The following is a 22,710-nucleotide window of genomic DNA, read 5'->3' as shown; positions in this document are numbered from 1 at the left end:
TCATTTGGTCCCTGCGGTGTCTGTCGTTTTTTGCTTTCAGGGGTGTATTAGGAGTTGGGCTGGGCTTTAATCGAACGGGCGAGATTTGGCGTTTTGCGTTGTTTTTCTTTAATGGGCGGGACTCGCTACTTTTTAGGGCTGGCGAGAGGGCGCGTGCACGTGTGGTTGTGTGTTTATGTGTATGACAGTGAGACGTTTGGTTTGGAGCAAGGCATGATATCCGAAACGGCGTGTGGGACACCGACTGGTACGAGGACCTGGTTTTCTGGGGCGTGTGTGAAGAGATACCATTGCTTGAGTTATGAAATGCAAAGAGCGATTGTTGATTGATGAGTTTGTCGGCATTAGTGTTGATATCTATCTACGTGATGGGGGCTCTGAAAGAGCTTATTATATATGGCTGTACTACAGTCGAAAATAGTCTATGTGATATCTCTACCCGCCACTTGTGCTAGCCAAGTGGAACCAGTTCCAGCGGCTCATTCATTCATTCATCCATTCCAGCATCCCTAAACACTGCACTCTCACCCCTTCCCCGGCCCCTCACCCTCTCCACTACCCTCCTCCCCTTCCTCCTCACCCCCATCGCCCTCCGCAGTCCCATTCTCCCCCTCCTTCTCCCGCCCCGCCTCCTTGGCGCGCTCGCGCTCCCGCCTGCCCCGCGCCCCGGCCTTCAGCTTCTCCCACTGCTCCCTATAGCGCGCCAGCACCGCCGTAAGCTTCTCGATCTCGCGCGCCCCGCGCTCCTTTTCGCGGCTCAGCGCCTCGACCTGCGCCGCAAGCTCCTGGATCCTCGCCTCAGCGTCCTCGACCGCCTTGGCGGCCGCCGTAGCAGACGGGGGCGAGGCCCGCGTAGTAGCACCGGTCGGGGTGCGCGTGCCGGTGGAGCTGGCGCGCGAGGGCGAGGGCAGCGGCGGCGCGATGCCCATGCCCATCGCGACGGCCTGGGCCAGGGCGCTGGGGTCGGAGACGGCGGCGGCGAGGCCGGGCGGGGCGCGCGCACGGAAGGACTGCGCGAGCGCGAGCGACTGCGACTGCGAGGTCGCTTCCCACATCTGCAGGCGGCGGCTCTGCTTGTCGAGGAGGGCGCGCAGGGTCGTGTTTTCGAGCTCGAGCTCCTCCATTGTTTTGCGGCTCGTGCCGCGGCCGGCGGGGATGGCGCGCGTCGAGGGCGCTGGTGGGGGTTTGGCGTGGCGTCGCATGTGGCGCGGGGAGGTGGGCGAGGGCGGGTAGTGCGTCTCGACTGCATCGACAAATTCATCGGCGTTGCTGCCGTGCTCGGATGCGTCTTCTTCGATGAGGTCGGGGAGGTGCGAGCCTTGGCCTACGGCATGTTGGTGGGCGTGTGGGTGAGGGTGTTGGTGAGGGTGTTGGTGCGAGAGGATCCCGGCGTAAGAGACTGTCCCGCCCGATGTGGGGACGACGTAGAAGGATTCTGCGGCATTGGCGAAAGGGCCGCTCGGGCCTTGGTCTTCTTTGAGAGCACGGAGGGCGGGACGGGATATTAGAGATGTTAGGTCAGTCTCGGTTGTGGTGGTAGGGCGGGTTGATTTGGTAGGGGGAGCAGGTGCTGATGGAGTAGAGGAGGGACTGAGGGGGAGGCTGGCGAATGCCAGAGGCGCAGAGATGGCGGAGAAAATATTCTCGAATGTGGAGTAGAATCTTTGAAACCCTTCTTCCTGCTGAGGGGTATGCGCTGGGGTACCTTTTGTGTCAGACTGCCGCGATGATGCTTGCTGGACCTTGTCTGGTTTTGCTGATGGTCTAAGAGACTCGTTTGAATTTCTGATAGATTCATCTGCTCTTCTTGCTTGCCTCTGTATTGCGTCTCTTGCTGAGTAAGGCGAATCCTGATTCTCAGCTCGGCTTTGTCTCTCTCCACGAGGGGGAGTATTGGGCACTGCATTGGTGATAGATAAAGCTGCGGATGCTGGCGCTCCTCTCCGAGGTTGAGCTCCAGGTATGCCCCTAGCTGTTGCTAGATTTGTGGCTATCGATGAAGACGGATCCCGGGAAGGCCTCCGACGTGATGTCGGCTTAGGCGGAGACGATACGGACGGTGTAGGTGAAGCAGACCGAATCACAGATGCGCTTGTGGACGGTACTAGAGCTGCAGGCGAGCCGGAGGGATTAGATGCTGGTTCAGGCTCTTTGTTGCTGACGACAGCTGTGCGGGCTGAAGGTGACTTGATGATGCTTGCAAGGCGGTGATGATGGTGTTCGAGAAGGTTGAGAATCCGTAGGGCCTGCCAGTCACAGAGTCAGAAGTGTTGGTGGGTGTTGGATAAACGTGTAACCGTACCTCTGCATCTCCCGTGTCTTTGGCGGCATTCGCGAACTCTCCGGCTGCCAACTCATGCTGGGCGTTCCGGGCATGGTCGTAGGCTTGAGTCAAGTGGGCAGCCTCCATATTGATGCATAGGGCGAATAGGCGGTTGAGGCAGTTCTATCATAACTCTTAGAAGGAGGATGGAGGAAGGTGGTCGGTGGTGGCTGAAATGGTGGCTGCCTTTGATATGAGCTTGTGATTCACTTGGTGGGTGAACAAGCCTCGCTTGTCGGTTAGCTATGACGCCCTTGCTTGGGCCTCCAACCAGGTCCGCAGCTGCATCAGCCCTCTACAGTACGCCCTCGTCTCAGCTCCGCCGACGCTGAAGCCCATCCATGTTATCTTCTATCACCTTAGCTTCGCGCTTTGATCGGCCCCACTTTCGTTTTCTTCCCCTCGCTTTGGCGGTGCTCTCATTCCTGGGGCTTCTTGTCGTCACACAGAACCGCCTTGCTTGACAGCTGAACAAGCATGTTGCGGAACCTAATTGCGATACGACAGCTTCATTCACCCGCCTCCGACGAGCCTAGCCTTGTGGATTGGAATATGTCCATCGCCTAACTTCAACATTGCTAATAGCGTGTCAGATCGCTCTGTTCTGCTAACATGGAGGCATCAGAGGGACCCATTGATAGAGTGACCAGCACTGCGTCCTCATTGAGCAGGACCAACAGTGGACTGGGCAGCGTTCTCAAAAGCCGGCGCAAATCCAAACCGAACAATTCATCCACCAACTCGATTGCAAGTACCGACACCCCTGGCGATGGATCGAGGCCGACGAGGTCATCCATAGACGGCGCGCTGGACAAAATAAAAACTGGAGGCTCGGAGGAGAAGCGCAGCAGCGGGGAGTCAACAAGGAGGATGCCTAAACTGTTCAAAGGAAGACGGAAGAGGAGGAAGTCGGTTGCTCAAGGCGATCATTCGCAGGCTGATTCCGCTGAGGAGATTCCTCCCCTTCCAGACAATAGCCTGTCCCTGGACCAGGTCGGCCCTAGCGAGGAATCGCTTAGGCTGCACAAAAGCGTCGCCAGCAGTCTATTGACTGAGGACTCGGACACGGATTCGTAAGTAACTCAGTCTCTTTTCGACAGTGCTGACGACGATGGTCCTGTTTCCATCCTCCGCCACCAGTGGGAAGCGAGCGGCTGCGGCTGGACTTGCGGAGTGCATGGATAACTTGGAGGACCCTCCGCTCCACAACAACATCCATCGCAACCTCTCCGTCAACCATCTTACTACTCCACACATCCACACACATACAATGCCGCTGGCGGTTGTTTATTCGTATTCGTATTCGTCGTTTGTGATACCTGCCACAACTCGCTTGTTATGTTCTTTGTTGCCTTTAGGATATGCATGCTCGCGTATCACCGCTAACCAACCGCATTTTCTAGTCCGCCTGTTAGACCCTCGATTTCTTCTCACCATTCACACACTGGATACCTGACCACCTCCTCTCCTTTGATCGCTTCTGAGACAATCGACTCTAACCCATCGACAAATATTGCCGACTCTACCCCGCTCACTGACGACACACTGACTCCAAAGCACGCCAAGACGCTCGAACCAACCTCAACAGCAAAGCGCAGCCCATCTCCCGTGGGTAGACTCAAAGAAGCTTTTGCTCCAACTAGGAGATTGACATCGCCGAAACTTGCTGCTGATACAGATCCTGTCAAGTCTGGGGCAAGTGGTGGGGGTCTTGGAGCTCTGTTTGGGGGAGTGGGGAAATCTGGATTAGGCTCACGACGGGGATCTAGGACTTTGGATGAGCCCCCTCAAATACATGTCACTCCCGAAACTCAGTTCCTACCGGCTCTAATGACCTCGACGCCGGAGAGAATCATCACGACGACCCCTGCGACTCCTCCAAACTTGCATGAGGCTCCAGCCACCCTAGTGACACCCCCAACGCCTACAGGACCAAGGCCGCCCTCGCCTACAGAGCCAACTGCAAGCTTGGGCTCCATCTCGAAATCAGTATCTCATCAGTCGTCACAGTCCAATCCCAACATTGTTACATCTCCTTCAGGGAATATGATATCGCATAGACGAGTACGGTCAGCGACCAACCCTCCAAGTAAATTATCAAATGCAATACCCGCGCCTTTGACGCCTACTGTAGAAGAAACCAAAACTCCTGGTGGATCATTAACCAGCCCTCAAAATTCCGGAGGATTTTTCTCTTCCGTTTTCTCAGCAGCGCAGAATGCTGCGACCCAGCTGAGCACTACTATAGCTAATACGTCCATCACTTCGGGATCGAAGAGTAAGAGTGGAGCTAGTACCCAAGTCGGTGAGCAAGAAAAAACAGGTCAAGCGGGCGGAGAAGAAGTAATCGGACCTGAATCTGAAGACATCTCTGCCGAAAACTCTGGAAATGAGAGACGACAGCCGGCTGTTGAGACGCTTGGCTCGGGCAACCTTAGTCTTGCCCAGCTTGGAATATCCGAAAGCTCGGACGCAAGTCCCATGACTTCAAAAATTAGCCTATCGGAACAAACTTTACTGCCTAATGATCAAGCTTCGGCAAAGGCTGAAGATATTGCAGCTGCTCAAGCCGTATCAGCTGCTTATGCTGCGGAGAAGTCTACAGCATCATTAAATAATATTGAACGACCTCGTTCGTTAACCACACTCTCTGGTGGCGCATCACCGCCTCGAGCCCCGCCCGGGGAACCGGAAACTCCCGGCGTGCCAATTCAACGTTCTGGGAGTATACGAAGCCGTATCAGTGGAGGCAGAAAGAGGAGGCACAGGGGAAGTTCCGCAACTACAGGCCACACCGTAGCCGTAGCGATTAATGCTAGCACAGCCACATTGGCTAATCCGACAGCGCAAACTAATGGCCAGCGTCTGACTGGTTTCGCTGTCGCAAGCAGCAAGCGGAACCGAGATTTCCATAACCTATTTAGAAGTGTCCCAGAAGATGACTACCTGATCGAGGATTACAGCGCTGCCCTTCAACGAGATATCTTGCTCCACGGAAGGCTCTATGTCTCCGAAGGCCACATTTGCTTCTCGAGCAATATCCTTGGTTGGGTGACAAATCTGGTTATCAGTTTTGATGAGGTTGTTTCCGTGGAAAAAAAGAGTACTGCGGTCATCTTCCCAAATGCCATCGTTATTCAAACATTGCATGCCAGAAATGTCTTCGCCAGTTTTGTTAGCAGAGATTCTACTTATGACCTCCTCATCGGGATTTGGAAATTTAGCCACCCAAATCTTAAGAGTTCTCTCAATGGTGTGACTCTGGATGGATCAGGAACGGGTGATAAAACGGAGAAGGCTGAATCTATTGTCACCGATGACGGCTCCATCGAAGGCTCAGACGAGGAAGTCTACGATGAAGATGCAGAGGAAGAAGATGGTCTTGGAAGTTTTACTGAGGCTGGAGAGGGTAGCGTTGCCGGCAGCGAAATCGACTCTACCAAAGTTGTCAGTCAAAAGACTTCTGCAGCAGCTGTAGGTACTCCAGTTATTGGAGGATCTACTAAGATGGTCGACAATGCTGAAGCAGCTGTTACTGGGGCCGCTGCGACCCAGGATTTCCCAGGTTCTCCAACACATCTGCCCACGGAGTGTGGTGATGGTGATAGTCACTACGACAAGCTTTTGATAAACACAACTATTCCCGCTCCACTCGGAAAGATCTACTCACTGATGTTTGGCCCTGCTTCGGGACCTTTCATGAGGAAGTGGCTTGTTGAAGATCAGAAATCTCTGGATCTGCAGATGGAGGACGACAAAAAGGGCCTGGGCGAGGACAGGAAGACTCTCAACTACTCCTATATCAAGCAATTAGGTGGATCTATTGGGCCAAAGCAGACTAAATGTATCATCGCCGCGACACTTGAGCAGTTCGATTTGGAGAGAGCAGTCACAGTACTATGCTCGACACAGACACCGGATGTACCCAGCGGTAATATATTTGTCACCAAGACGAGGTATTGTTTGATGTGGGGACCTGGAAATTCTACTCGCCTGATCATGACTTGCGCGGTGGAATGGTCGGGGAAGAGTTGGTTAAAAGGTATGGTGCCTTATTCTTAATCCACGGGTTTGACGCTCATATGGTCAACAGGTCCTATCGAGAAAGGAGCCAATGACGGTCAAGTGGCATATGCAAAGGATATCATTGCTGCCCTACGTGCTGCTGTGTCTAATAAGGCTCAAGCTAAAGGCGCTGCTCGAGGTAAAGGTAAAAGTAAGAGGAAGAGAGAAGCTGCCGACGAGAACGGTGTAGGGGCACCAATTTCAGGCGAAGATGGTGTTCGTGAAGGTGGGCCTTCTCATAAACCGAAGGGTTGGGGAGTATTGGAGCCACTACATGGACCACTTGGACCGCTTGTGGATATGGTAGGGACGGTTGTCAGTGCGCCTACGGTCGTTGGCATCCTCGTCCTGCTACTAGCCGTCGCTTGGCTCCGAACGCCTAGCGAGTCGTATGGATACGGTAGCCTCGGAGTACCGGGCCTTGCGACCCCACAGCGAATTGCTGCTTACGAAGAGATGTGGAGGAAGGAGGAAAGCGAGCTGTGGAAATGGCTGGAGGATAGGGTAGCCATGGATCGCGCTTCCGCAATCCTAACGCCTCATGATGGCTGGAGAAGGCGACAGAAAGCAAAGGAAATGGAGGCGAAGCTCCAGGACGTATCCATGAGCGAACGACAGATGGACGAAGCGATTCGAGTAACTCAAGAGAGGTTAGAGGTTTTGAAGGAGGTGGTGGAGCGGAAAAAGCGGATACGGGATGAAAAGGAACACAAGGCGAAGGAGAAGGACAAGGAACAGAGGAATAGGCCTCCTAGTTAGCGTGGCTGGCGTGTACAGATACCTAGCTATGTCTACTATGTCAACATATAACGTTCTTTTTCCTGCAAGAAGCAACAATTGAGTCTTTGACATGCTGAAAGGCGCTAGATTGTGCACGGGAAAGTGCTGCACCAAGATCTAAGAAAGTATTTCCAGTCTTCACAAGAATCTTTAGTAAGGGCCTTTCGCTGTACCGCTGTTTCAGAATATAAGCCTGCCCCGGAGCCGTAGGGTAGGTAAGTATCCGATGCAAATGCAGGCCGGATGCATGAATCTTCCGAAAGAAGACCTGGGGTTAGTGTTTGCCAAGAAATCTGTGACGCGAAGTCCATCCTCATTCTTTGAATTGAAAACTGCTGATGCAAACATCAATGCATCAGGACATCGACCACCACAGCTCTTACTTTTATTCTTACAATTAAACTACCTGAGCTGCATGTTTCCTCATTCCTACCTTCATACTTACTCCTTACCCCTACTTACTATTTTCCTACAGCCTCAATCACCATGACAGACTACAACAAGCTCACCGTAGCAAATCTGCGCCAGCTCCTCAAGGACCGCCAAATCCCCTCCACAGGCCTCACGCGCAAGGCTCAGATAATTCAGAAGCTCAAGGATGCTGACCAGTCTGGCGATAGCTCAGCGGCGCCTCCAGATACTGCGGAAACTAGCGCATCATCTTCTCACACTGACGATGCATCAGCGAAGCCATCCGAACAACCTGAGGAACCAGCAGCGCAACATGAAGCTGTTGTATCAAAACACTCGACAGAGTCGGCCAACCCGGAAGCGGAGACGGAGGCGGAGGTGGATGCAGCACACTCGCAGCCCGGCGCGCCCATCCTAAACACCTCAGAAACTCAGGCTACGGAGACCACTATAGCCCCCGATGCGCTGGCCGCAGGTACTCCTAAAGAACAACCCTTATCTGCTTCATCTAGTATCACGATACCAGTTGAGGAAACTGCCACTCTACCTGCCTCTACCCAATCTCAATCTGCACCCGATGCCTCGGCCTCCGTTTCGCAACCGGCCGTGTTGTCAAAAGAAACCCAGTCAACGCAGCCAAGCATCTCTACCAACCCTGATACACAACCGCACACCGAGCATGAGGCACAGACTGTGGAAGCGACCGAGCCCTTGCCGACCATTGTAGAAGCAGATACCTCAGTGGAGGTCTCACGGTTGAATTCAGAGGAACTGGAAGCGGATACTAGGAAGAGGAAGAGGCGAAGCGAGACGCCTGATGTGCAAACACAGGATATCAAAAGCAAGAAATTGCGACAGAGCGAGGAGCTCACCGATGTAGTACATTTGAAGGAGGACTATGTTGGTGAAGACGTAGTCATGGAAGACAAGGCTGCGGATGCCATGAACTTAGCTATAGAGGATAAGAAACAGGCGAATGGGGTATCAATACCGGAGGAGGCTCAGCGGGATGCTACAGCAGCAACGAACGAAGACAACCCGCCAGCCCCTGAAGCCGCTCCCACCGACACGCCTACCGAGCCAGCACTACCATCCAAACCATCCTCCACCCCGCCCAGAACCCACCCCGCAAGGGAAAAAGACACCAAAGACGCACGCTACAAATCCCTCTTCCACCCCACCCCCACTACTACCACCGCCACCGCCCCCGAAACCCCGGACGACCGCCCCATCCCGCCCTCCCTCCACCCCGCCACCCCCGCGCTCTACATCCGCAACTTCATGCGCCCGCTCCAGCCATCCGCCCTCCGCACCCACCTCATCGCCCTCGCCTCCCCTCCAGCATCCCCCCCGGACAGCAGCATTCTAACGCTCTTCTACCTCGACCCGATCCGCACGCACGCCCTCGCCCTCTTCACCACCACCACCGCCGCCGCTCGTGTGCGCGCCGCGCTCCACGATGCCGTCTGGCCACTGGAGCGCGACCGCCGCCCGCTGTGGGTCGACTTCGTGCCGGAGGAGCGCGTCGAGGCGTGGATTGAGCGGGAGGAGGACGGGGCGCGGGAGGGTGGTGGGGGGCGGCGCAGTGGGGGTGGAGGAGGAGGGAGGCGCTGGGAGGTTGTGTACGTTGACGCGCCGGAGGGCGTGCGGGCTGTGTTCCAAGAGGTCGGTGCGAGGGGCGGTGGTGGGTATGCGATGCTCAACCCCGCGCGCGCGGCGCTGCTCGCGGGTGCGGCGCCGGGCGTTGCGGGCGCGCCGCTGGGTCCGCGCGAGGGTCGGCGATTTGCGGCTTCTTCGTCGTCGTCTATCGCCGCCGCCGGTGGTGGTGGTGGCGCTACGAGCCGCTACACCACCGCAGTTCGCGGCGATGACGACGACGCCGCGGGTCCGGGTCCAGGCACGACTACAACTAAGCGCAGCGCCGCCGCCGACAAGTCCTTCGCGACCCTCGACACGCTCTTCCGCAGCACGACCGCCAAGCCGAAACTCTACTTCCTGCCCGTCGACGCGACGCTTGCGGCGCGCCGGCTTGAGGCGCTGAGCGCGGCTACGGCGCGGGATTGGCGGGCGGATGGGAATGGTGGGAGCGGTGCTAGGGGCAGGGGCCGTGGCCGCGGCGGGGGGGCGGATGAGTTGCGCAGGTTTGGGTTTGAGGGCGACAGGATTGTGGATGTGGGGCCGGATTTTGGGGGTAGAGGAGGTGCGGGTGTTGAGGCTAGGAGGGAGAGGGAGAGGGAGGATGGAGGTGCGGGTGTGAGGGGAGGTGGGAGGATGAGGGGGGGTGGGGATTCGTGGCGAGGCGGCGGGTTTGGGGGTGGAGAGAGGGATAGGGATAGGGATAGAGAGAGGAATAGAGACAGGGATAGGGGCGGACGAGGGAGGTGGAGGGGTAGGTGAGGCTTCCGCTTAGGAATGGAGATAGCGGGGAAAGTAGTGCGTGGTTATGTGTTCGTTGCGCGGAAGTATGACTTCAGGCTGGGGAATGGTCGGCCGGCGGGTTAATGTGCATCTTTGGAGCAGTTCGGCAAATGGGTTTGGGTTTGGGTCTGGGCATTGATATTGCCTGGGTTGGATGGAAAGGTTTGGGTATAAGAGAAAAGCTGGCACATCTAACAAACTAATACCACTTCAGCAGCGTAAAAGAAAACAATGGAAAAATCTAGCTCTTGGAGCGCCATGATGTTCGTCTCACATCGCTTGCGGTTTGAAACAAGACTTGAATTTAAAGCGTATTGATATCTGTTTAGTGTCGAAGGCTTATTTTGGACATTAGCAAGGTTTGTTTGCATCAAATCCAGACTTCGCTACAATATTCACAGAATAGACGGACGTATGATTCAATTTCCATTCAGATCCACTAAAATTCAATCAAGAAAGCAAAGACAAGCAAAACATGCGCAAAGATCCCTTTGAACTCCCTCAATCGTCCATCAAGAATCAGATATCACTTTTCCCCAAATAACCCACCGTGAGCGCGAATCAACATAGTTTCAATTTCATAATCTCCAAGCTTCTTCCTCATGCCGCAGCGGCAATAGGCTGCTGCACAGCCTGCGTGCTGACGAAGGGTTCCGGCTCGATCTTGCCGACGGCGTGGTCCTCGAACTCGACCATACTTGGGTGAACGCCCACACGCTCCTTGCTCAGGAGGTCGACGAGGAGCGGGCTAGGCTTATTGTCGCGCTCCGAGAACATGGCCTGGTGGTGCTTGTACTTCTGGACGCTTTCAATGTACTTGTCGAAGAGATAGGCAGAGTCAAGGGGGCCGCCCTTGGCTTCCGGGTGGAATTGGGCGCTGAAAATGGGCCGCGAGTTGTGGATCAAGCCTTCGTTGGATTGGTCGTTGAGGTTGGTGAAATACTCCCTCCAGTCCTCGGGAAGAGTTGTGGGGTCAACTGCATAACCGTGGTTTTGGGATGTGATATGGCATTTCCCAGAAGTGAGGTCAAGGGCTGGAATGTTGTGCGCACGGTTGCCATACTTAAGCTTGATTGTCCTGGCACCGGACGCCAATGCTAGCAGTTGATGACCCATGCAAATGCCCATGATGGGGATCTGGGATGACTCCATCAATTTGCGGAGGTTGTAGACTGCAGCTTGGCAGTGAGTTGGATCACCTGGTCCATTGGAGATGAAGACACCGTCGAAATGGTGGGCGACTTTGTGAATCGGGTAGTCGTAAGGGAAAGCAGTTACGCTAGCACCACGGGAGACAAGACTCCGTAGAATATTCTCTTTGACGCCACAATCGATCAAAGCAACGTGCATATCACCGAGAGAGGAGCTGACGTGGAAGGGCGCTTTGGTGCTAACTCGTCGGACAAGGTTGATGGTTTCCGGGTCGACGAACGCTTCATCTTCGTCGGCATCATACTCTTCTCCGATGGTGATGCGGGCCAAGGAGGAACCTTGCTCTCTGAGGTAAGTGACAATCTCTCGGGTGTCAACCCCAGAAATGGCTGGCACGCCTTCTCGGGCACACCACTCGCTTAAACTCTCGACAGCGGTCCAATGGCTGTGCTGCATGGCGTAGTCCTGGACTACGATACCTGCAGCTTGGAGATGCGGGGATTCAAAATATCTGAGCAAGCCATGCTCGTCACGGGCAGAAGATGGGACACCATAGTTGCCAATGAGGGGTTGTGTGAAAACTAAAATCTGACCACGGTAGGACGGATCGGTCATGGACTCGGGATATCCAACCAGGGAGGTAGTGAACACAGCTTCGCCAGAGATGTTGGACTTCGCACCAAAAGACTTGCCAGAAAAGATTGGTCCATTCTGAAGGTAGCGGTGAGTGATGTGTAAGGTAAGAATAGCTCGAAGGTCAATGTTTACATACCTTGATCGTGAATGTAGCTCGTTCAAGAGAAACCGGAGTAGCCCGACGCGTGTTTGCTGGCGCTTGTCGGGGAGTGTTGTGTTGGAAGGTGGCCAGGAATCGAGCCTGTGTACGGGCCTTTGTCGCTTGTCCCAGAACACTCGCAGACCTCGAGGTAGAAGGCTTGAAAAGTTGAGAGAACATGTTGAGGATAGGTATATGTGATTGTAGTAATTTGTTTCAAGTCGGGCTTGCAAGGCTTTCAGTTTACTGACGCCTTCCACAGGTGGTCTAGGAGGAGAGTTAGTGGTGTGAGCCGAGACAGCGAGAAGCTGGTTTTGGTCGAAGATGGGCATACCTGAGATATAGTCCTATTGTATACAATTAGCCATGATGTAGAGTATGTGGAAAAAAGTTTGAAGGGAAATGCATCACAATTGCGGAGCAGCAGCACCGTGACGGAGGGGCGTGGTTGATCAACGGTGTGCGCTCGGGGTAGATAAGGAAGCATTATTTGAAGCTAACTGTCACTGTCACATACCTGGGAAGTGAAGACGGTCTGAACAGCACGCATAAGCGCGATATGTCGAACTTCAGATGAAGTCACGGAGGAGGGAGCAAAAGCTCTACTTATGAGGGTGGTCGGCAGTGGGAGAGCGTGCGGTGGTTGATGGTTTTTGTTAGAGGAGGCGTCTCAAGGTAAGGTGACGGTGGGGTCTTTCATTGTTTGCGCGCCTAGAGCCGGATAGGGCTTAGTGAGCTAGATGACGATGGATGGCTGTGAGAATTCTTCAGTCGCACGCATCGCTGCATCTTTTCGCCCTGCTAGCTGGCCCGCTCCTTTAATTCTCCTGTCTGACTGGACAATCCGCCTGCATCTCTCTTCCCTGCAAAATGGATGGCAACAAAAAATAAAGAGTCGAGGGCGTCTTTGCCGGCTACGAGACGCGTTTGGGCGGACTAAAGCCGAGCTGCTCTTATTTTCTTCTGATACTACCCTACCACTCATTGTCGTGCAGACACTACTTCTCAGAATACAGAAATGTGGTACTGCAGTTATGTGCATCGAGTCTTCTCGTCCAGCATCATGTCGGTAAGGCTCAGAATAGAAAAGACCCAATTCTTCTCCGCACTTCCCTCATCCAATCAGCTCTCCTGAACTTTAAAATCTTCGTCAGCAACGGAATGCCGACCTGCGGGGAATTGTCTCACAAAGTACGCATGTGAAATGACTGAATCATATCAACATACTCTCGTAGCCTTGTAGTAGATTCTCAAACACCAGTGTACGAGCTGTTGTGAAATGTGTAACACCGATAACGTCAAATCGCATGATAAGCATCCCGTTTCCTTTCGTATATAGCGGCTTTTATTCACGGCGATCCAGACTCCAGGGCTACCGGAGGCATGCATACGCTCAGAAAGAGGCCCCTGTCCCTCAATTCGGAATACCTAAAAGGATTGCTAAATGCTAACCGTAACATTTTCGGATATTCCACTAGAAATATCCGAAGACGGTGGCGATTTATCAAAGAACTTCTCACTTAATAGCACCAGTAAATTCTAGTGCTTGACTATGACTGCTTGTTTACGACTGCTTGTTCAGTAGGAAGATGTTGGCAAATTTTTTCTAGTTCTGTCTGCCATTCCCTATGGTCATTCGTCCATACGGATTTCCATAGCTGCCCTTCAAATTTCCCCAATTATTTCTAAACCGTCAACGTCCCGTTCAATCTCAGATCCCTCGAACTCGCTCCAACCATAATGCTAAAGCTCCCACTCGGCACAACCCACTACTACCTCCCCACATCCCAATAACACGGCAGTTTCCCGCTCGGGACGGTAGAGCTATACAGTACGTTGACCAACCCGTTCCCGCTCTCCTGCCCAGGTATGCTGGCCCAGACAATAGTTACGACGTTTGGCTGCGCGAGAATATTTTCCAGAATTACGGGGCTGACGCTGTGTACAACGATGATGGTGTTCTTGTTAACATTCGCGACAGCGGTCACGAGGCTATTTCCACTGTGCCAGGGGTCTAAGTTGCTGCGGTCCCCGGCATTGCCTTCGACGGTGATGTAGCCTCGCCTGAGTCCGAGTTGATGAAGACGATGGCGGTGGCTGCAGCTGAGGCGGCCGCTGTGGCAGAGCTGGCCGAGTTGGTGGTGGACGTTTTGAGGGTTGTGCCGTCGGCTGAGGCCTGGGTTTTGATGGCATCGAGAGGGGCAACGAGGTACTAGGGTTTGGTCAGTCAAAATTTGGCGAAGAATAAAAAGGCAATCCCACAGGGAATTCTGCGGTTCCTGACCCCCAGCCCAAGGCTAAGGTACCGTTATCGGAAGCACGATCAGCATATGAATTGATTCCAGATGGGTCCTGAATGGCGTCTTGTCCGATGATTGCCAGACTTTGTAGGCTTCTTCAATGGCAAGGCGTTGTTCGTGTTCGTGTTCTTGAGCAAGACAATACCATCACAAACGATAGCTCTAGCAACGGGTTTGTGCGTTCCTTAAACGCCATGAGTCTCGATCTTCCATAAATTGAGTGATGCTGTGGGGTAACCATTATCTTGGCCGACAAGGTACCACGCAGCAAGAATCTGTCTAACCATATCATCAACCCGGGACTGTGCCACCGCGCCGCTGCTGATAGCGCTTGTGAGTTGCGGACCCCAGAGGATCGTGCCTTTATCGAAGTCGCTGCCAGGCATCGTCATATCCGAGCCGCCATTTGCACATACAGAAGTCCTATGTTGAGCATTCCAATCGCTCATGACATGACCCTGGAAATCTAGTCCATTCTTCAAAAGGCCATTCATGAGTTTGTCGTTCTCGCACGCATAAGTACTATTCACTTTATTATACGAGCATATAACGGAGGCGACGTTGGCCTGAACGGCATCGGCGAAGGGCCAAAGATACAACTCGTGTATCGTCCGATCATCAATATTTGCGCTCATCGTGTCCCGGTTCTTCTCTTGCTCATCGCCGATGCAGTGTTTCGCGCACGCCTGGACACCTAAATCCTGCATTCTGGTTATGGTCTGCTGCATGGCAACGCCTGTCAAATACAAGTCCAGTGAGAACCTTTCCCAATTTCTTCCTATAGGAATATTTCCAAAGGGCCCGCAGCACCAGAGGACGGATTGGTAGTTAAACCACTGCCAGCTCCCGAAGACGACGCTAAAGTTCAATTGTTAGATCTTGCTTGTGACCTAACAGTGTCATGATTGTGGACCGAGATCAATGCGTAGAAGATGTTCTCTAAACCAACTCGCAGTTCTTCATTCGAACACCAGAACCAAAATTGGGTTATCTTTGAAGCACGTCAAACTTCCCGGCCAGGAAAGCCGGAAAGAGCCGTGGGGTTTGTAGAAGCAGTTCTATCGGAGCCCAATCAAAAGCGCTGACCTTCATGGATGCTTTCTATTGCACACTCTTTCAAGGGAAGAATTGGTACATTGACGCCTGATTTTTGATGAATTCCGCTGAGCCACCTCAACAATATATAGCAGGTCTTAAAGGCATTCCTGAATCGGAAATTGATGTATCGAAGGCTTCAAGAGGTTCACTATGTCTAACCGGTTATGGTTCAAAGTTGCATCTTCAAACGCGTTGATCCTATTTCGGAATGTTAAATTTCTTACGAGGTAATGAAGCAATCTGTGCTATACTAGTAGCGGCGGTGGCGGTAGCTATGGAGAGTTTCCATTAGATCCTCAGCCTGTTACATCCGTTTTCATGAGGCCTACTGGTGCCAGGGACACACCGTGCGTAACGTGTTCCACTGTTCTGCCTAATACCGGTACACGCCTCGTTCCGGAATATTTCTGCCCTATTCCGGAACAGATCGTCCTCAAAGAGGAACAAATCGTGTATCGCTTTAGGCTGCTTTATTCCAGATTAATTGCTTTATTCCGGAACAGATCTTTTAAAGATTAGGCCAATTACAAGATAGTATCCCTTGCACGGATAGGGTGTTATATTTTGTGGCCCGTGCGCAGAACATTAAAAACTTCTAAGAGTTTTCAGCCAGGTAGGTATCAATCAAATGACATAAGCTGGCTGGTAGGTAGAGACACAGAATTGTACGAGTGATCTGTTCTATTCAAGGTGGCTCTCGAGGGTCTATATATACACGAGGAAGATGCTAGAATAGGAAAGGAGGGAGGTACAGGCAACAGAGATACGTACTAAGACATACGAAATACAAGGGTAAGCACTAGGGTAGTCTTTACATAGGGTACTAGGCATTAAAGACAATTATAATACAGTCAAAAGCTACCTCCGTGGCCAATACACCCCCTTAGATCTGACGTAGAGCGGCAGAGCTGGATTACCGGATTAGGCAGTCGGAATAGACGACCTAGTAGTAAGCTTTACTGCTGTCTAAGTGTTAATTTACCAGATATCTAATATCGCGGAGCCCTACTACATTAACGAATTTTTAATGATTTTGCTTTAAGAGAGCTTTAGTTAGTCTATCTACAGCTATTTCGCTTATTAGTACCCACTATACAACAAAGCTTCTATTTTGGACCTCTTGGCGAAGCTAGAATTAATGGATATTTATATATTAAAGCTTTATAGATACCGTAGGAGTCTCTTTTGTTATAATCCGTACTAACTGCTAATTATTATAATTAATAATAACGTCCTATTCTAGGTTGAATCTAATAGCCTTAAATATCCGCACTATATACTTAACCTCCCCACCAATATATAAGAGAGCTAGGAGTTCTGCCTCTATAGTAAACTTAGTTACTACCTTTTATTTAGTTGCCTGCCATACTATAGGCCTATTAAATAAGCTTATTAAGAAGCCCTATAAGCTCTAACGTGTTAGAGCATCATCAGCAAAGCTAGCATTAGAAGCAGCTTTTAGAACCTGGTTTATCTCATATAGTATAATAGTAGAGAACTTAAAAGCGAGGTATCTGGTATCATAGAGATAGGTAAGTAATCTATTAATCTCCGCAAGATAAGTTAGTGACGGATTTTATAAGAACTTAGCCAGCTTACTGACAGAAAAAGCGACGTTTAGTTATATAGTAGATGCAGGATACGTTACAGAACCTATACGGCGTTAATATCCTTTTATCTAATTTGGCGTAGCTTCTCCTTTATACGGTGTTAATTCCTAGCCCAATAGTAGTATAGCTAATGGCTTTAGATATTCTAGATAGTATACTAAGACTAGCTTCTCAAGATACTAATCTAGATAGAGCTAAAGCTTTCCCTTTTATTAATCTCGCACAACACGAGTATTTAGGAATAACATAAATTAAGGTATTTTGCGGATCTCGAATTAATCTTATAGCTACTTTAGGATGTCCTCTATCTGCTATCAACAGCTCGGGTATCCTATAATTAGGATATCGTTAATATAGAAGAATATAAGGATAGGTTTAATAGGGTGTACGTAGAGACATAGCTCATCCAGTACCGCTTTTAAACCCATACTTTATAGAGCAGCAGACATTTCCAAAAACTATAATTTTAGAGATTTCCATAGTCCGTATATTACCTTTCTTAAACAAAAAGAGAATCTAGGTGGTAGGTCTATACCCTTAGGGGGAATAAGGTAGACCTTATTATCAACTAAGGCATTAACAAAGGCATTAATGGCGTTAATCTGTATAACGTCTAGGTTAAAGCCGGCAATAAAAGCGCAAAGCAGATGGAAGGTCCGATAGGCTGCTATAATAGCTTTAACCTCCTTTTATAAGACTACTTAAAGGTCTCCGCGGATAACTAGACGAGCTTTAAATCTTATAATAAAGCCGTCCAAATCTTCCTTATATATAAAGACCTATATAATAGGAAGTTAATAAACCTTCTTAACTAGTCATACCTCGTCCTAGGTGTGTTTTTCTATTAAGGCCTTTGTCTTAGTATAAGTAGCTACTTTAAACTCCATAGCGTACCTATAATTAAGCATCTCTTTCCATAACTTTAGTAGTGGTAGAAAGTCGACTTAATATCTATATATCTTCATAGCAGTAGTATAGAACGCGTAAGCCAATGGTGTCGTATCTAGATTAATAATATTATTACCGTTACTATTTTAAACCGCAAAGGCTCGTCGTTATAGATCCTAATTTAGCATATCTTTCTTCTTTACCATAGGCCGCTTTTCACGGCTAGAACGTCTCTTACCCCCTAATAATAAGCCTGCTATTATCTAAGGTTTAGAATAAGGTATAGGGTCTATAAACGGTGGTTTAGTGACTTTAGAAGATAACTAAGTAGTAGATAATATCTATGGTGTAGATGCCACCGTAGATAGTAATTGCTAAGGCGCTAAAGACGCTAATAGTATAGACGGTTCTAAAGTTAGCTCTAGGGTAGGTAGCTAACGGAGTTCTTCTATTAAGATCTAAATGCTTTTTAATATAGGAGTAATGTTAATACTTGCTAAATACGGCAGTTTTATATCTAGTTCTTTGTTAAAGTTCTCTATCCAGTCCTTACTACTATCTTAAAGATTATCTAGTAGGTCCTAGACTTGCTAAAAACGGTCCTTTTAAGCCTATAAGATAATAAGGTATTCTAGTATTTCAGAAGATTAATATCTTTTTAACTTATTAATTTGTACATTACAAGATCGGATAATACGGTTAGTAGTTAGTATCCATATCCTATAGATATTTAACGCTTCTATACTAATAAGATAGCCTATTTAGGCTTATAGCTCAAACTTTGCCTTTCTAGAAATGCCGTATTTAATAAGTATATAGGTTAAAGATCCGGCTATATAAAGCTCTGCTAGCCATAGCTTCCGTTTATATAGTATCTTAAATAGGGTCTTCCAGTTAATAGACTTAATAGGAGTTTAATTAAGTAGGAATACTATAAGGAGTATAAACTCGGGCCACAGATCTACGGGTAACTTTACTTCAATAATAGCAGTCCTTACTCGTTTGGAAATAGCTCTCCCTAACCTCTCTATAGGTTTATTTTAAGCAAGAATATCTAGTATTAATTGCTTAATAACACCTCCGTTAAGCTAGATAAGGTTCTTTACCCTAGCGCCTACACCTTACTCCTTATCTATATACCAAATGCGGATACCTTAAGCATTAAATTTCTTTGTAAATGCTATCATTAATTTAAAGAGTAGAAACAGCGTCTTTTACTTATAGTTCTTAATAGGAAAGGCATAATAGTACTTTATATAATTATACTAAAAATAAGCTATATATATATCTCCATTAAACCCGTCTTCTTTTATAATAACATTAAAGTATACACATTCGAAAGGGTAGGTTCCCTTTGCGGATATTCTACAAGATATCTACTATATTATCTTTCCAAGAACACATAGTTTATAAAGTAGTACACTATATAGAGTTCTTCCTCTATCCGTCTTAACCACCTTAACCCCATCTACCGCAGTTAGTAGATAATCCACTAACTCCATATCGCAGTATAGTAAGCGCTAATGCCATACTTTATTATATACTAAGGTCTCAAAGAATCTGGTAGACGTAGCGTAGGCAGTAAAAGTAGGTAGTAAGTAGGCAATGGCATTAATAAGGTAGAGACCTCCGTATTCTATAAGGTTAGTAAATAGGCTTCCATTATCCTTATAGCGTAGGTGGTTTATAAATTGGTCTATAATTACTCTAACCCTACGGAGCTTCGCTGCGGATATTAGATTAGTATAAAAATAAGGAGCGTATATTATATTCCTTAATATTAGATACCTAGTTAGACGTTATTTACCCACCTCAATAGCTAAGTTAATATCACCGTATCCATAGATTTCTGCTCCAAAATCTCCAGCCATTACTATAGACATGCTTAGCTTAAAGTCACAGAAGTATCTAATATTATTACAGAAGTGGGTGTCTACTATAGTGTTATACCCCTAGGCGTTAATTAAGGATAGATCTGGATATTCCTATAATAATAACAATAAGTAGGATATTGTTACAGCAGCCGCTATAGCTTAGGGCCTATCCAGATCCTTAATCTTTTTAGTAGAAGCTAGAGACGTCCTTAACCTAAGGCCTTCCTTCTTAATCTACTTAACCCTTTTATTATAATACTGCTTATTTATCGGGCCCTTAAGCCATTCCTAACACCTTTATAAACACTTATTATTTAGTATAAAGTTTAGACCTTAAAGAGACTAAAATAGCTGCTTATAATTCTTTAACTTATAGGGTAAACTATAAGCAAAACACTTTGCTTTAGGTAGTTAAGAAGGTGCTAGGGTAGTAAACGTTATAGGATCTGTAAACGGCTGCCCTAATAGTATAGCATAGGCGTTACGTCCCGTATTTAGATACTTATAAAGAAGGTTAAATTCCTTAATTATCATTAACATTTTAAGCTTCTCTAACCTCTTCGCTACCTTCTAAATAAAGGTATAGTATAAAGCTAAACAGATCTCCTTATAGTTTTAGATAAAGGCTCGTATAACGCTGCCTTCCGTTACCTCTATTAGCCCTTCCTCTAGCTCTTCACCGTTCTGTATTATAGTAATATAAAGCTAAAGCTATAATTCTAAAGTCTAACGTTTAGGCCCTTATTTCCGTTTCCTAAGATTGTCTAATACCATCTACTACAATATAGCTTAAGATAGCTTTACTACCTTCTTTAACTGTCTTATAATCGAATATGGTGTAATAAGGTTCTTAAGATACCCTAAGAAGTTAGTGCCTATAGTAGTATGCAAAAGTGCTACAAACGTATAGAGCTTCTCTTCCCGCTTTAGGTAGTCCTGTCATTATAGCTTATAGAGCTTAAAGAGCATTCTCTATATCTCTAAAGATTGCTAAGGTTATTATTCTTATTAACTTAATAACCCAGGTATAGCTATTCCAGTAGACGCTAGAGTTGCTACTAGAGCTACAAGGTCCGTTGCTGGTGCTATAGGGTTTGCAGGTGCTGCTATAGGTACTATAGGAGCTACTAGTACTACTATAGGAGCTGCAGGAGCTGCTGCTATTAAAGGTATGGCTAGCTTAGTGTTTTACTTAATTTTATTCTCCGTCTTATCTAGGTTAATATAGTCCTAGATCTTTATAAAACTTACTTCTTAACGGATAAATTAAAACCATATAGGCCAGTCTTTCTAGGTTAGCAAAAGAGGGTTTATAGAGTCCTTAGTTGCCATAGTAGCTCTTATTTTAAGGTTCTTTTAAGGTTACGTAAAGAGACGCGCTTACGCATAAGGCACGCGATATTTCGTAACAAACTATGCTTAAAGAGGCTTAGTAGTAGTCGTCTAGCCACTAAGATCTCCCTAGTGCTCAGAAGGTTACCAGGCTTATAACTTTCAGCTAGGTAGGTATTAATTAAATAACATAAGCTGGCTAGTAGGTAGAGATATAGAATTGTATAAGTGATCTGTTCTATTTAAGGTGGCTCTTAAGGGTCTATATATATATGAGGAAGATACTAGAATAGGAAAGGAGGGAGGTATAGGTAATAGAGATACGTACTAAGACATACGAAATACGAGGGTAAGCACTAGGGTAGTCTTTATATAGGGTACTAGGCATTAAAGACAATTATAATACGGTCGAAAGCTACCTCCGTAGCCAACAAGAGTTTTGGTTTAGTAATGCGGCAGAACGACTTACCGCCCGTATATACACCTTATTGATTGGTGTGCACGGGCCGCATTTTATAGGGCGTGTTTATCTATATAAGGGATAACCCAGTTAAGGCTCACCAACGCTATATCTACACCGCTGCATCTATACCGCTAATTGCGAAGCTATTCAAAATAGTTGCACCATGTGCTTAATTTTTATTTCACCTTTAGATTTTATTAGTAAATAGTTATCGCATACGGCCTATAGTAACCCTAAATTGCGCCTGCGACGCCTATATGACGTCGCCAAAAGATCTACTTAATAAGTGTATATTTGGTAGTTAAATAATATTTCGCAATTAACTNTAAGNATTTTTTAGAGAGCTCTCNTAAGCCCCTTATAGTGTTAATTTTACTTAGTAATTACCCAATTAGGCTTAGCTTAGGGGCTTTAAACTTAAACTTTAAACTTTATAACAAACTTTAAAAAATTCTTATTAATCGCTCCTTAGCCACCACCTTATCTATAACTTAATTAGACCCTTAACAATATATAGGCCTTCTTTATAAGTTCTAAATATATATCTAACTTAATTACTAGGTTAAATCTAACAGTAACAGCAATGTCGGCCTCCGCGCCTAACTCTATACCTACCTTCGCATCTAATGCTACCTTACCTTCTACTATATCCGGGTTCTATAACGCCGCCCAAGCTATTCCTGCCTTCTTAGTTATAGTAAAGCCTACCTTTATAAAGTATCTGGGGGGGGCTAGAAAGAACTCTATAAAGCAAGTCTCTTAATATAAATATAATAATATTATTTCCTAGCTTGCTAATCTAGATTATAAAGCTCATATATAGGTAGAACGTAACGCTAAATTAAAGGCCAACCTCCAGTAGTTTATAAGGGAAAATGTTTACCTAGATCTATAAGGCCTCTAGAGGCGCCTATTAGGCGCTAATAAAAAGGCTTTAAAGGTAATTCCTAAGCTAGAGATTTATAATATAATTATAAGTAAGCATATTAAACACTTAGGGCAGAAAAAGACGTACCGTATAATTATAACAGAGTATTATAGTATAAGAAATGTTAAAGTTAACTAGCTAATTAATTACTATTAGATCTGTAAAAAGTAAGTTAAAAATTCTAAATCTAAAGGTATATTACTAATATTCTTATAAAAAAGCAGCCTCTACTATAAAGCCTTCGCTTAATATAATCGTCTTATTAGCTCCTTTTAATCGTATTTAGGGCGATC

At 47.9% G+C, this 22,710-nt stretch overlaps 5 protein-coding genes across 5 annotated transcripts; 3 read left to right on the top strand and 2 right to left on the bottom strand.

Moving 5' to 3' along the window:
- Nucleotides 1-632: 632 nt before the first annotated feature.
- On the bottom strand, nucleotides 633-2,410 carry K441DRAFT_483383 (uncharacterized protein; the record flags this gene model as incomplete). Its single annotated transcript, XM_067641909.1, has 3 exons — nucleotides 633-1,856; nucleotides 1,902-2,246; nucleotides 2,303-2,410. Coding segments are annotated over 3 exons (1,677 nt in total), but the record flags the coding sequence as incomplete, so codon positions are not given.
- Nucleotides 2,411-2,627: 217 nt separating this feature from the next.
- K441DRAFT_620085 (uncharacterized protein) lies at nucleotides 2,628-7,280 on the top strand. The gene is made up of 3 exons (XM_067645907.1): nucleotides 2,628-3,396; nucleotides 3,727-6,365; nucleotides 6,417-7,280. The coding sequence occupies exons 1-3, from the start codon at nucleotides 2,936-2,938 to the stop codon at nucleotides 7,145-7,147; spliced, it is 3,831 nt and encodes a 1,276-aa protein (XP_067498558.1). The 5' UTR covers nucleotides 2,628-2,935; the 3' UTR covers nucleotides 7,148-7,280.
- Nucleotides 7,281-7,509: 229 nt separating this feature from the next.
- Nucleotides 7,510-9,976, top strand: K441DRAFT_620083 (uncharacterized protein; the record flags this gene model as incomplete). The annotated part of the gene is made up of 4 exons (XM_067645906.1): nucleotides 7,510-7,903; nucleotides 7,979-8,560; nucleotides 8,660-9,398; nucleotides 9,477-9,976. The coding sequence occupies exons 1-4, from the start codon at nucleotides 7,655-7,657 to the stop codon at nucleotides 9,974-9,976; spliced, it is 2,070 nt and encodes a 689-aa protein (XP_067498557.1). The 5' UTR covers nucleotides 7,510-7,654.
- Nucleotides 9,977-10,597: 621 nt separating this feature from the next.
- K441DRAFT_585484 (carbamoyl-phosphate synthase-like protein arginine-specific small chain) lies at nucleotides 10,598-12,104 on the bottom strand (the record flags this gene model as incomplete). The annotated part of the gene is made up of 2 exons (XM_067644581.1): nucleotides 10,598-11,860; nucleotides 11,922-12,104. 2 exons carry the CDS (start codon nucleotides 12,102-12,104, stop codon nucleotides 10,598-10,600), a joined length of 1,446 nt encoding a protein of 481 aa, XP_067498556.1.
- Nucleotides 12,105-12,417: 313 nt separating this feature from the next.
- On the top strand, nucleotides 12,418-13,043 carry K441DRAFT_295088 (uncharacterized protein). Its single transcript, XM_067640998.1, has one exon. The coding sequence runs from the start codon at nucleotides 12,665-12,667 to the stop codon at nucleotides 12,995-12,997; it is 333 nt and encodes a 110-aa protein (XP_067498555.1). The 5' UTR covers nucleotides 12,418-12,664; the 3' UTR covers nucleotides 12,998-13,043.
- The last annotated feature ends 9,667 nt before the right edge of the window (nucleotides 13,044-22,710 follow it).

This window comes from Cenococcum geophilum (genome assembly GCF_001692895.1).
Source record: "Cenococcum geophilum 1.58 unplaced genomic scaffold K441scaffold_60, whole genome shotgun sequence".
Taxonomy (NCBI): domain Eukaryota; kingdom Fungi; phylum Ascomycota; class Dothideomycetes; order Gloniales; family Gloniaceae; genus Cenococcum; species Cenococcum geophilum.
Note: the sequence above shows the minus strand (reverse complement) of the source record. Positions and strands in the feature narration are given on the sequence as shown.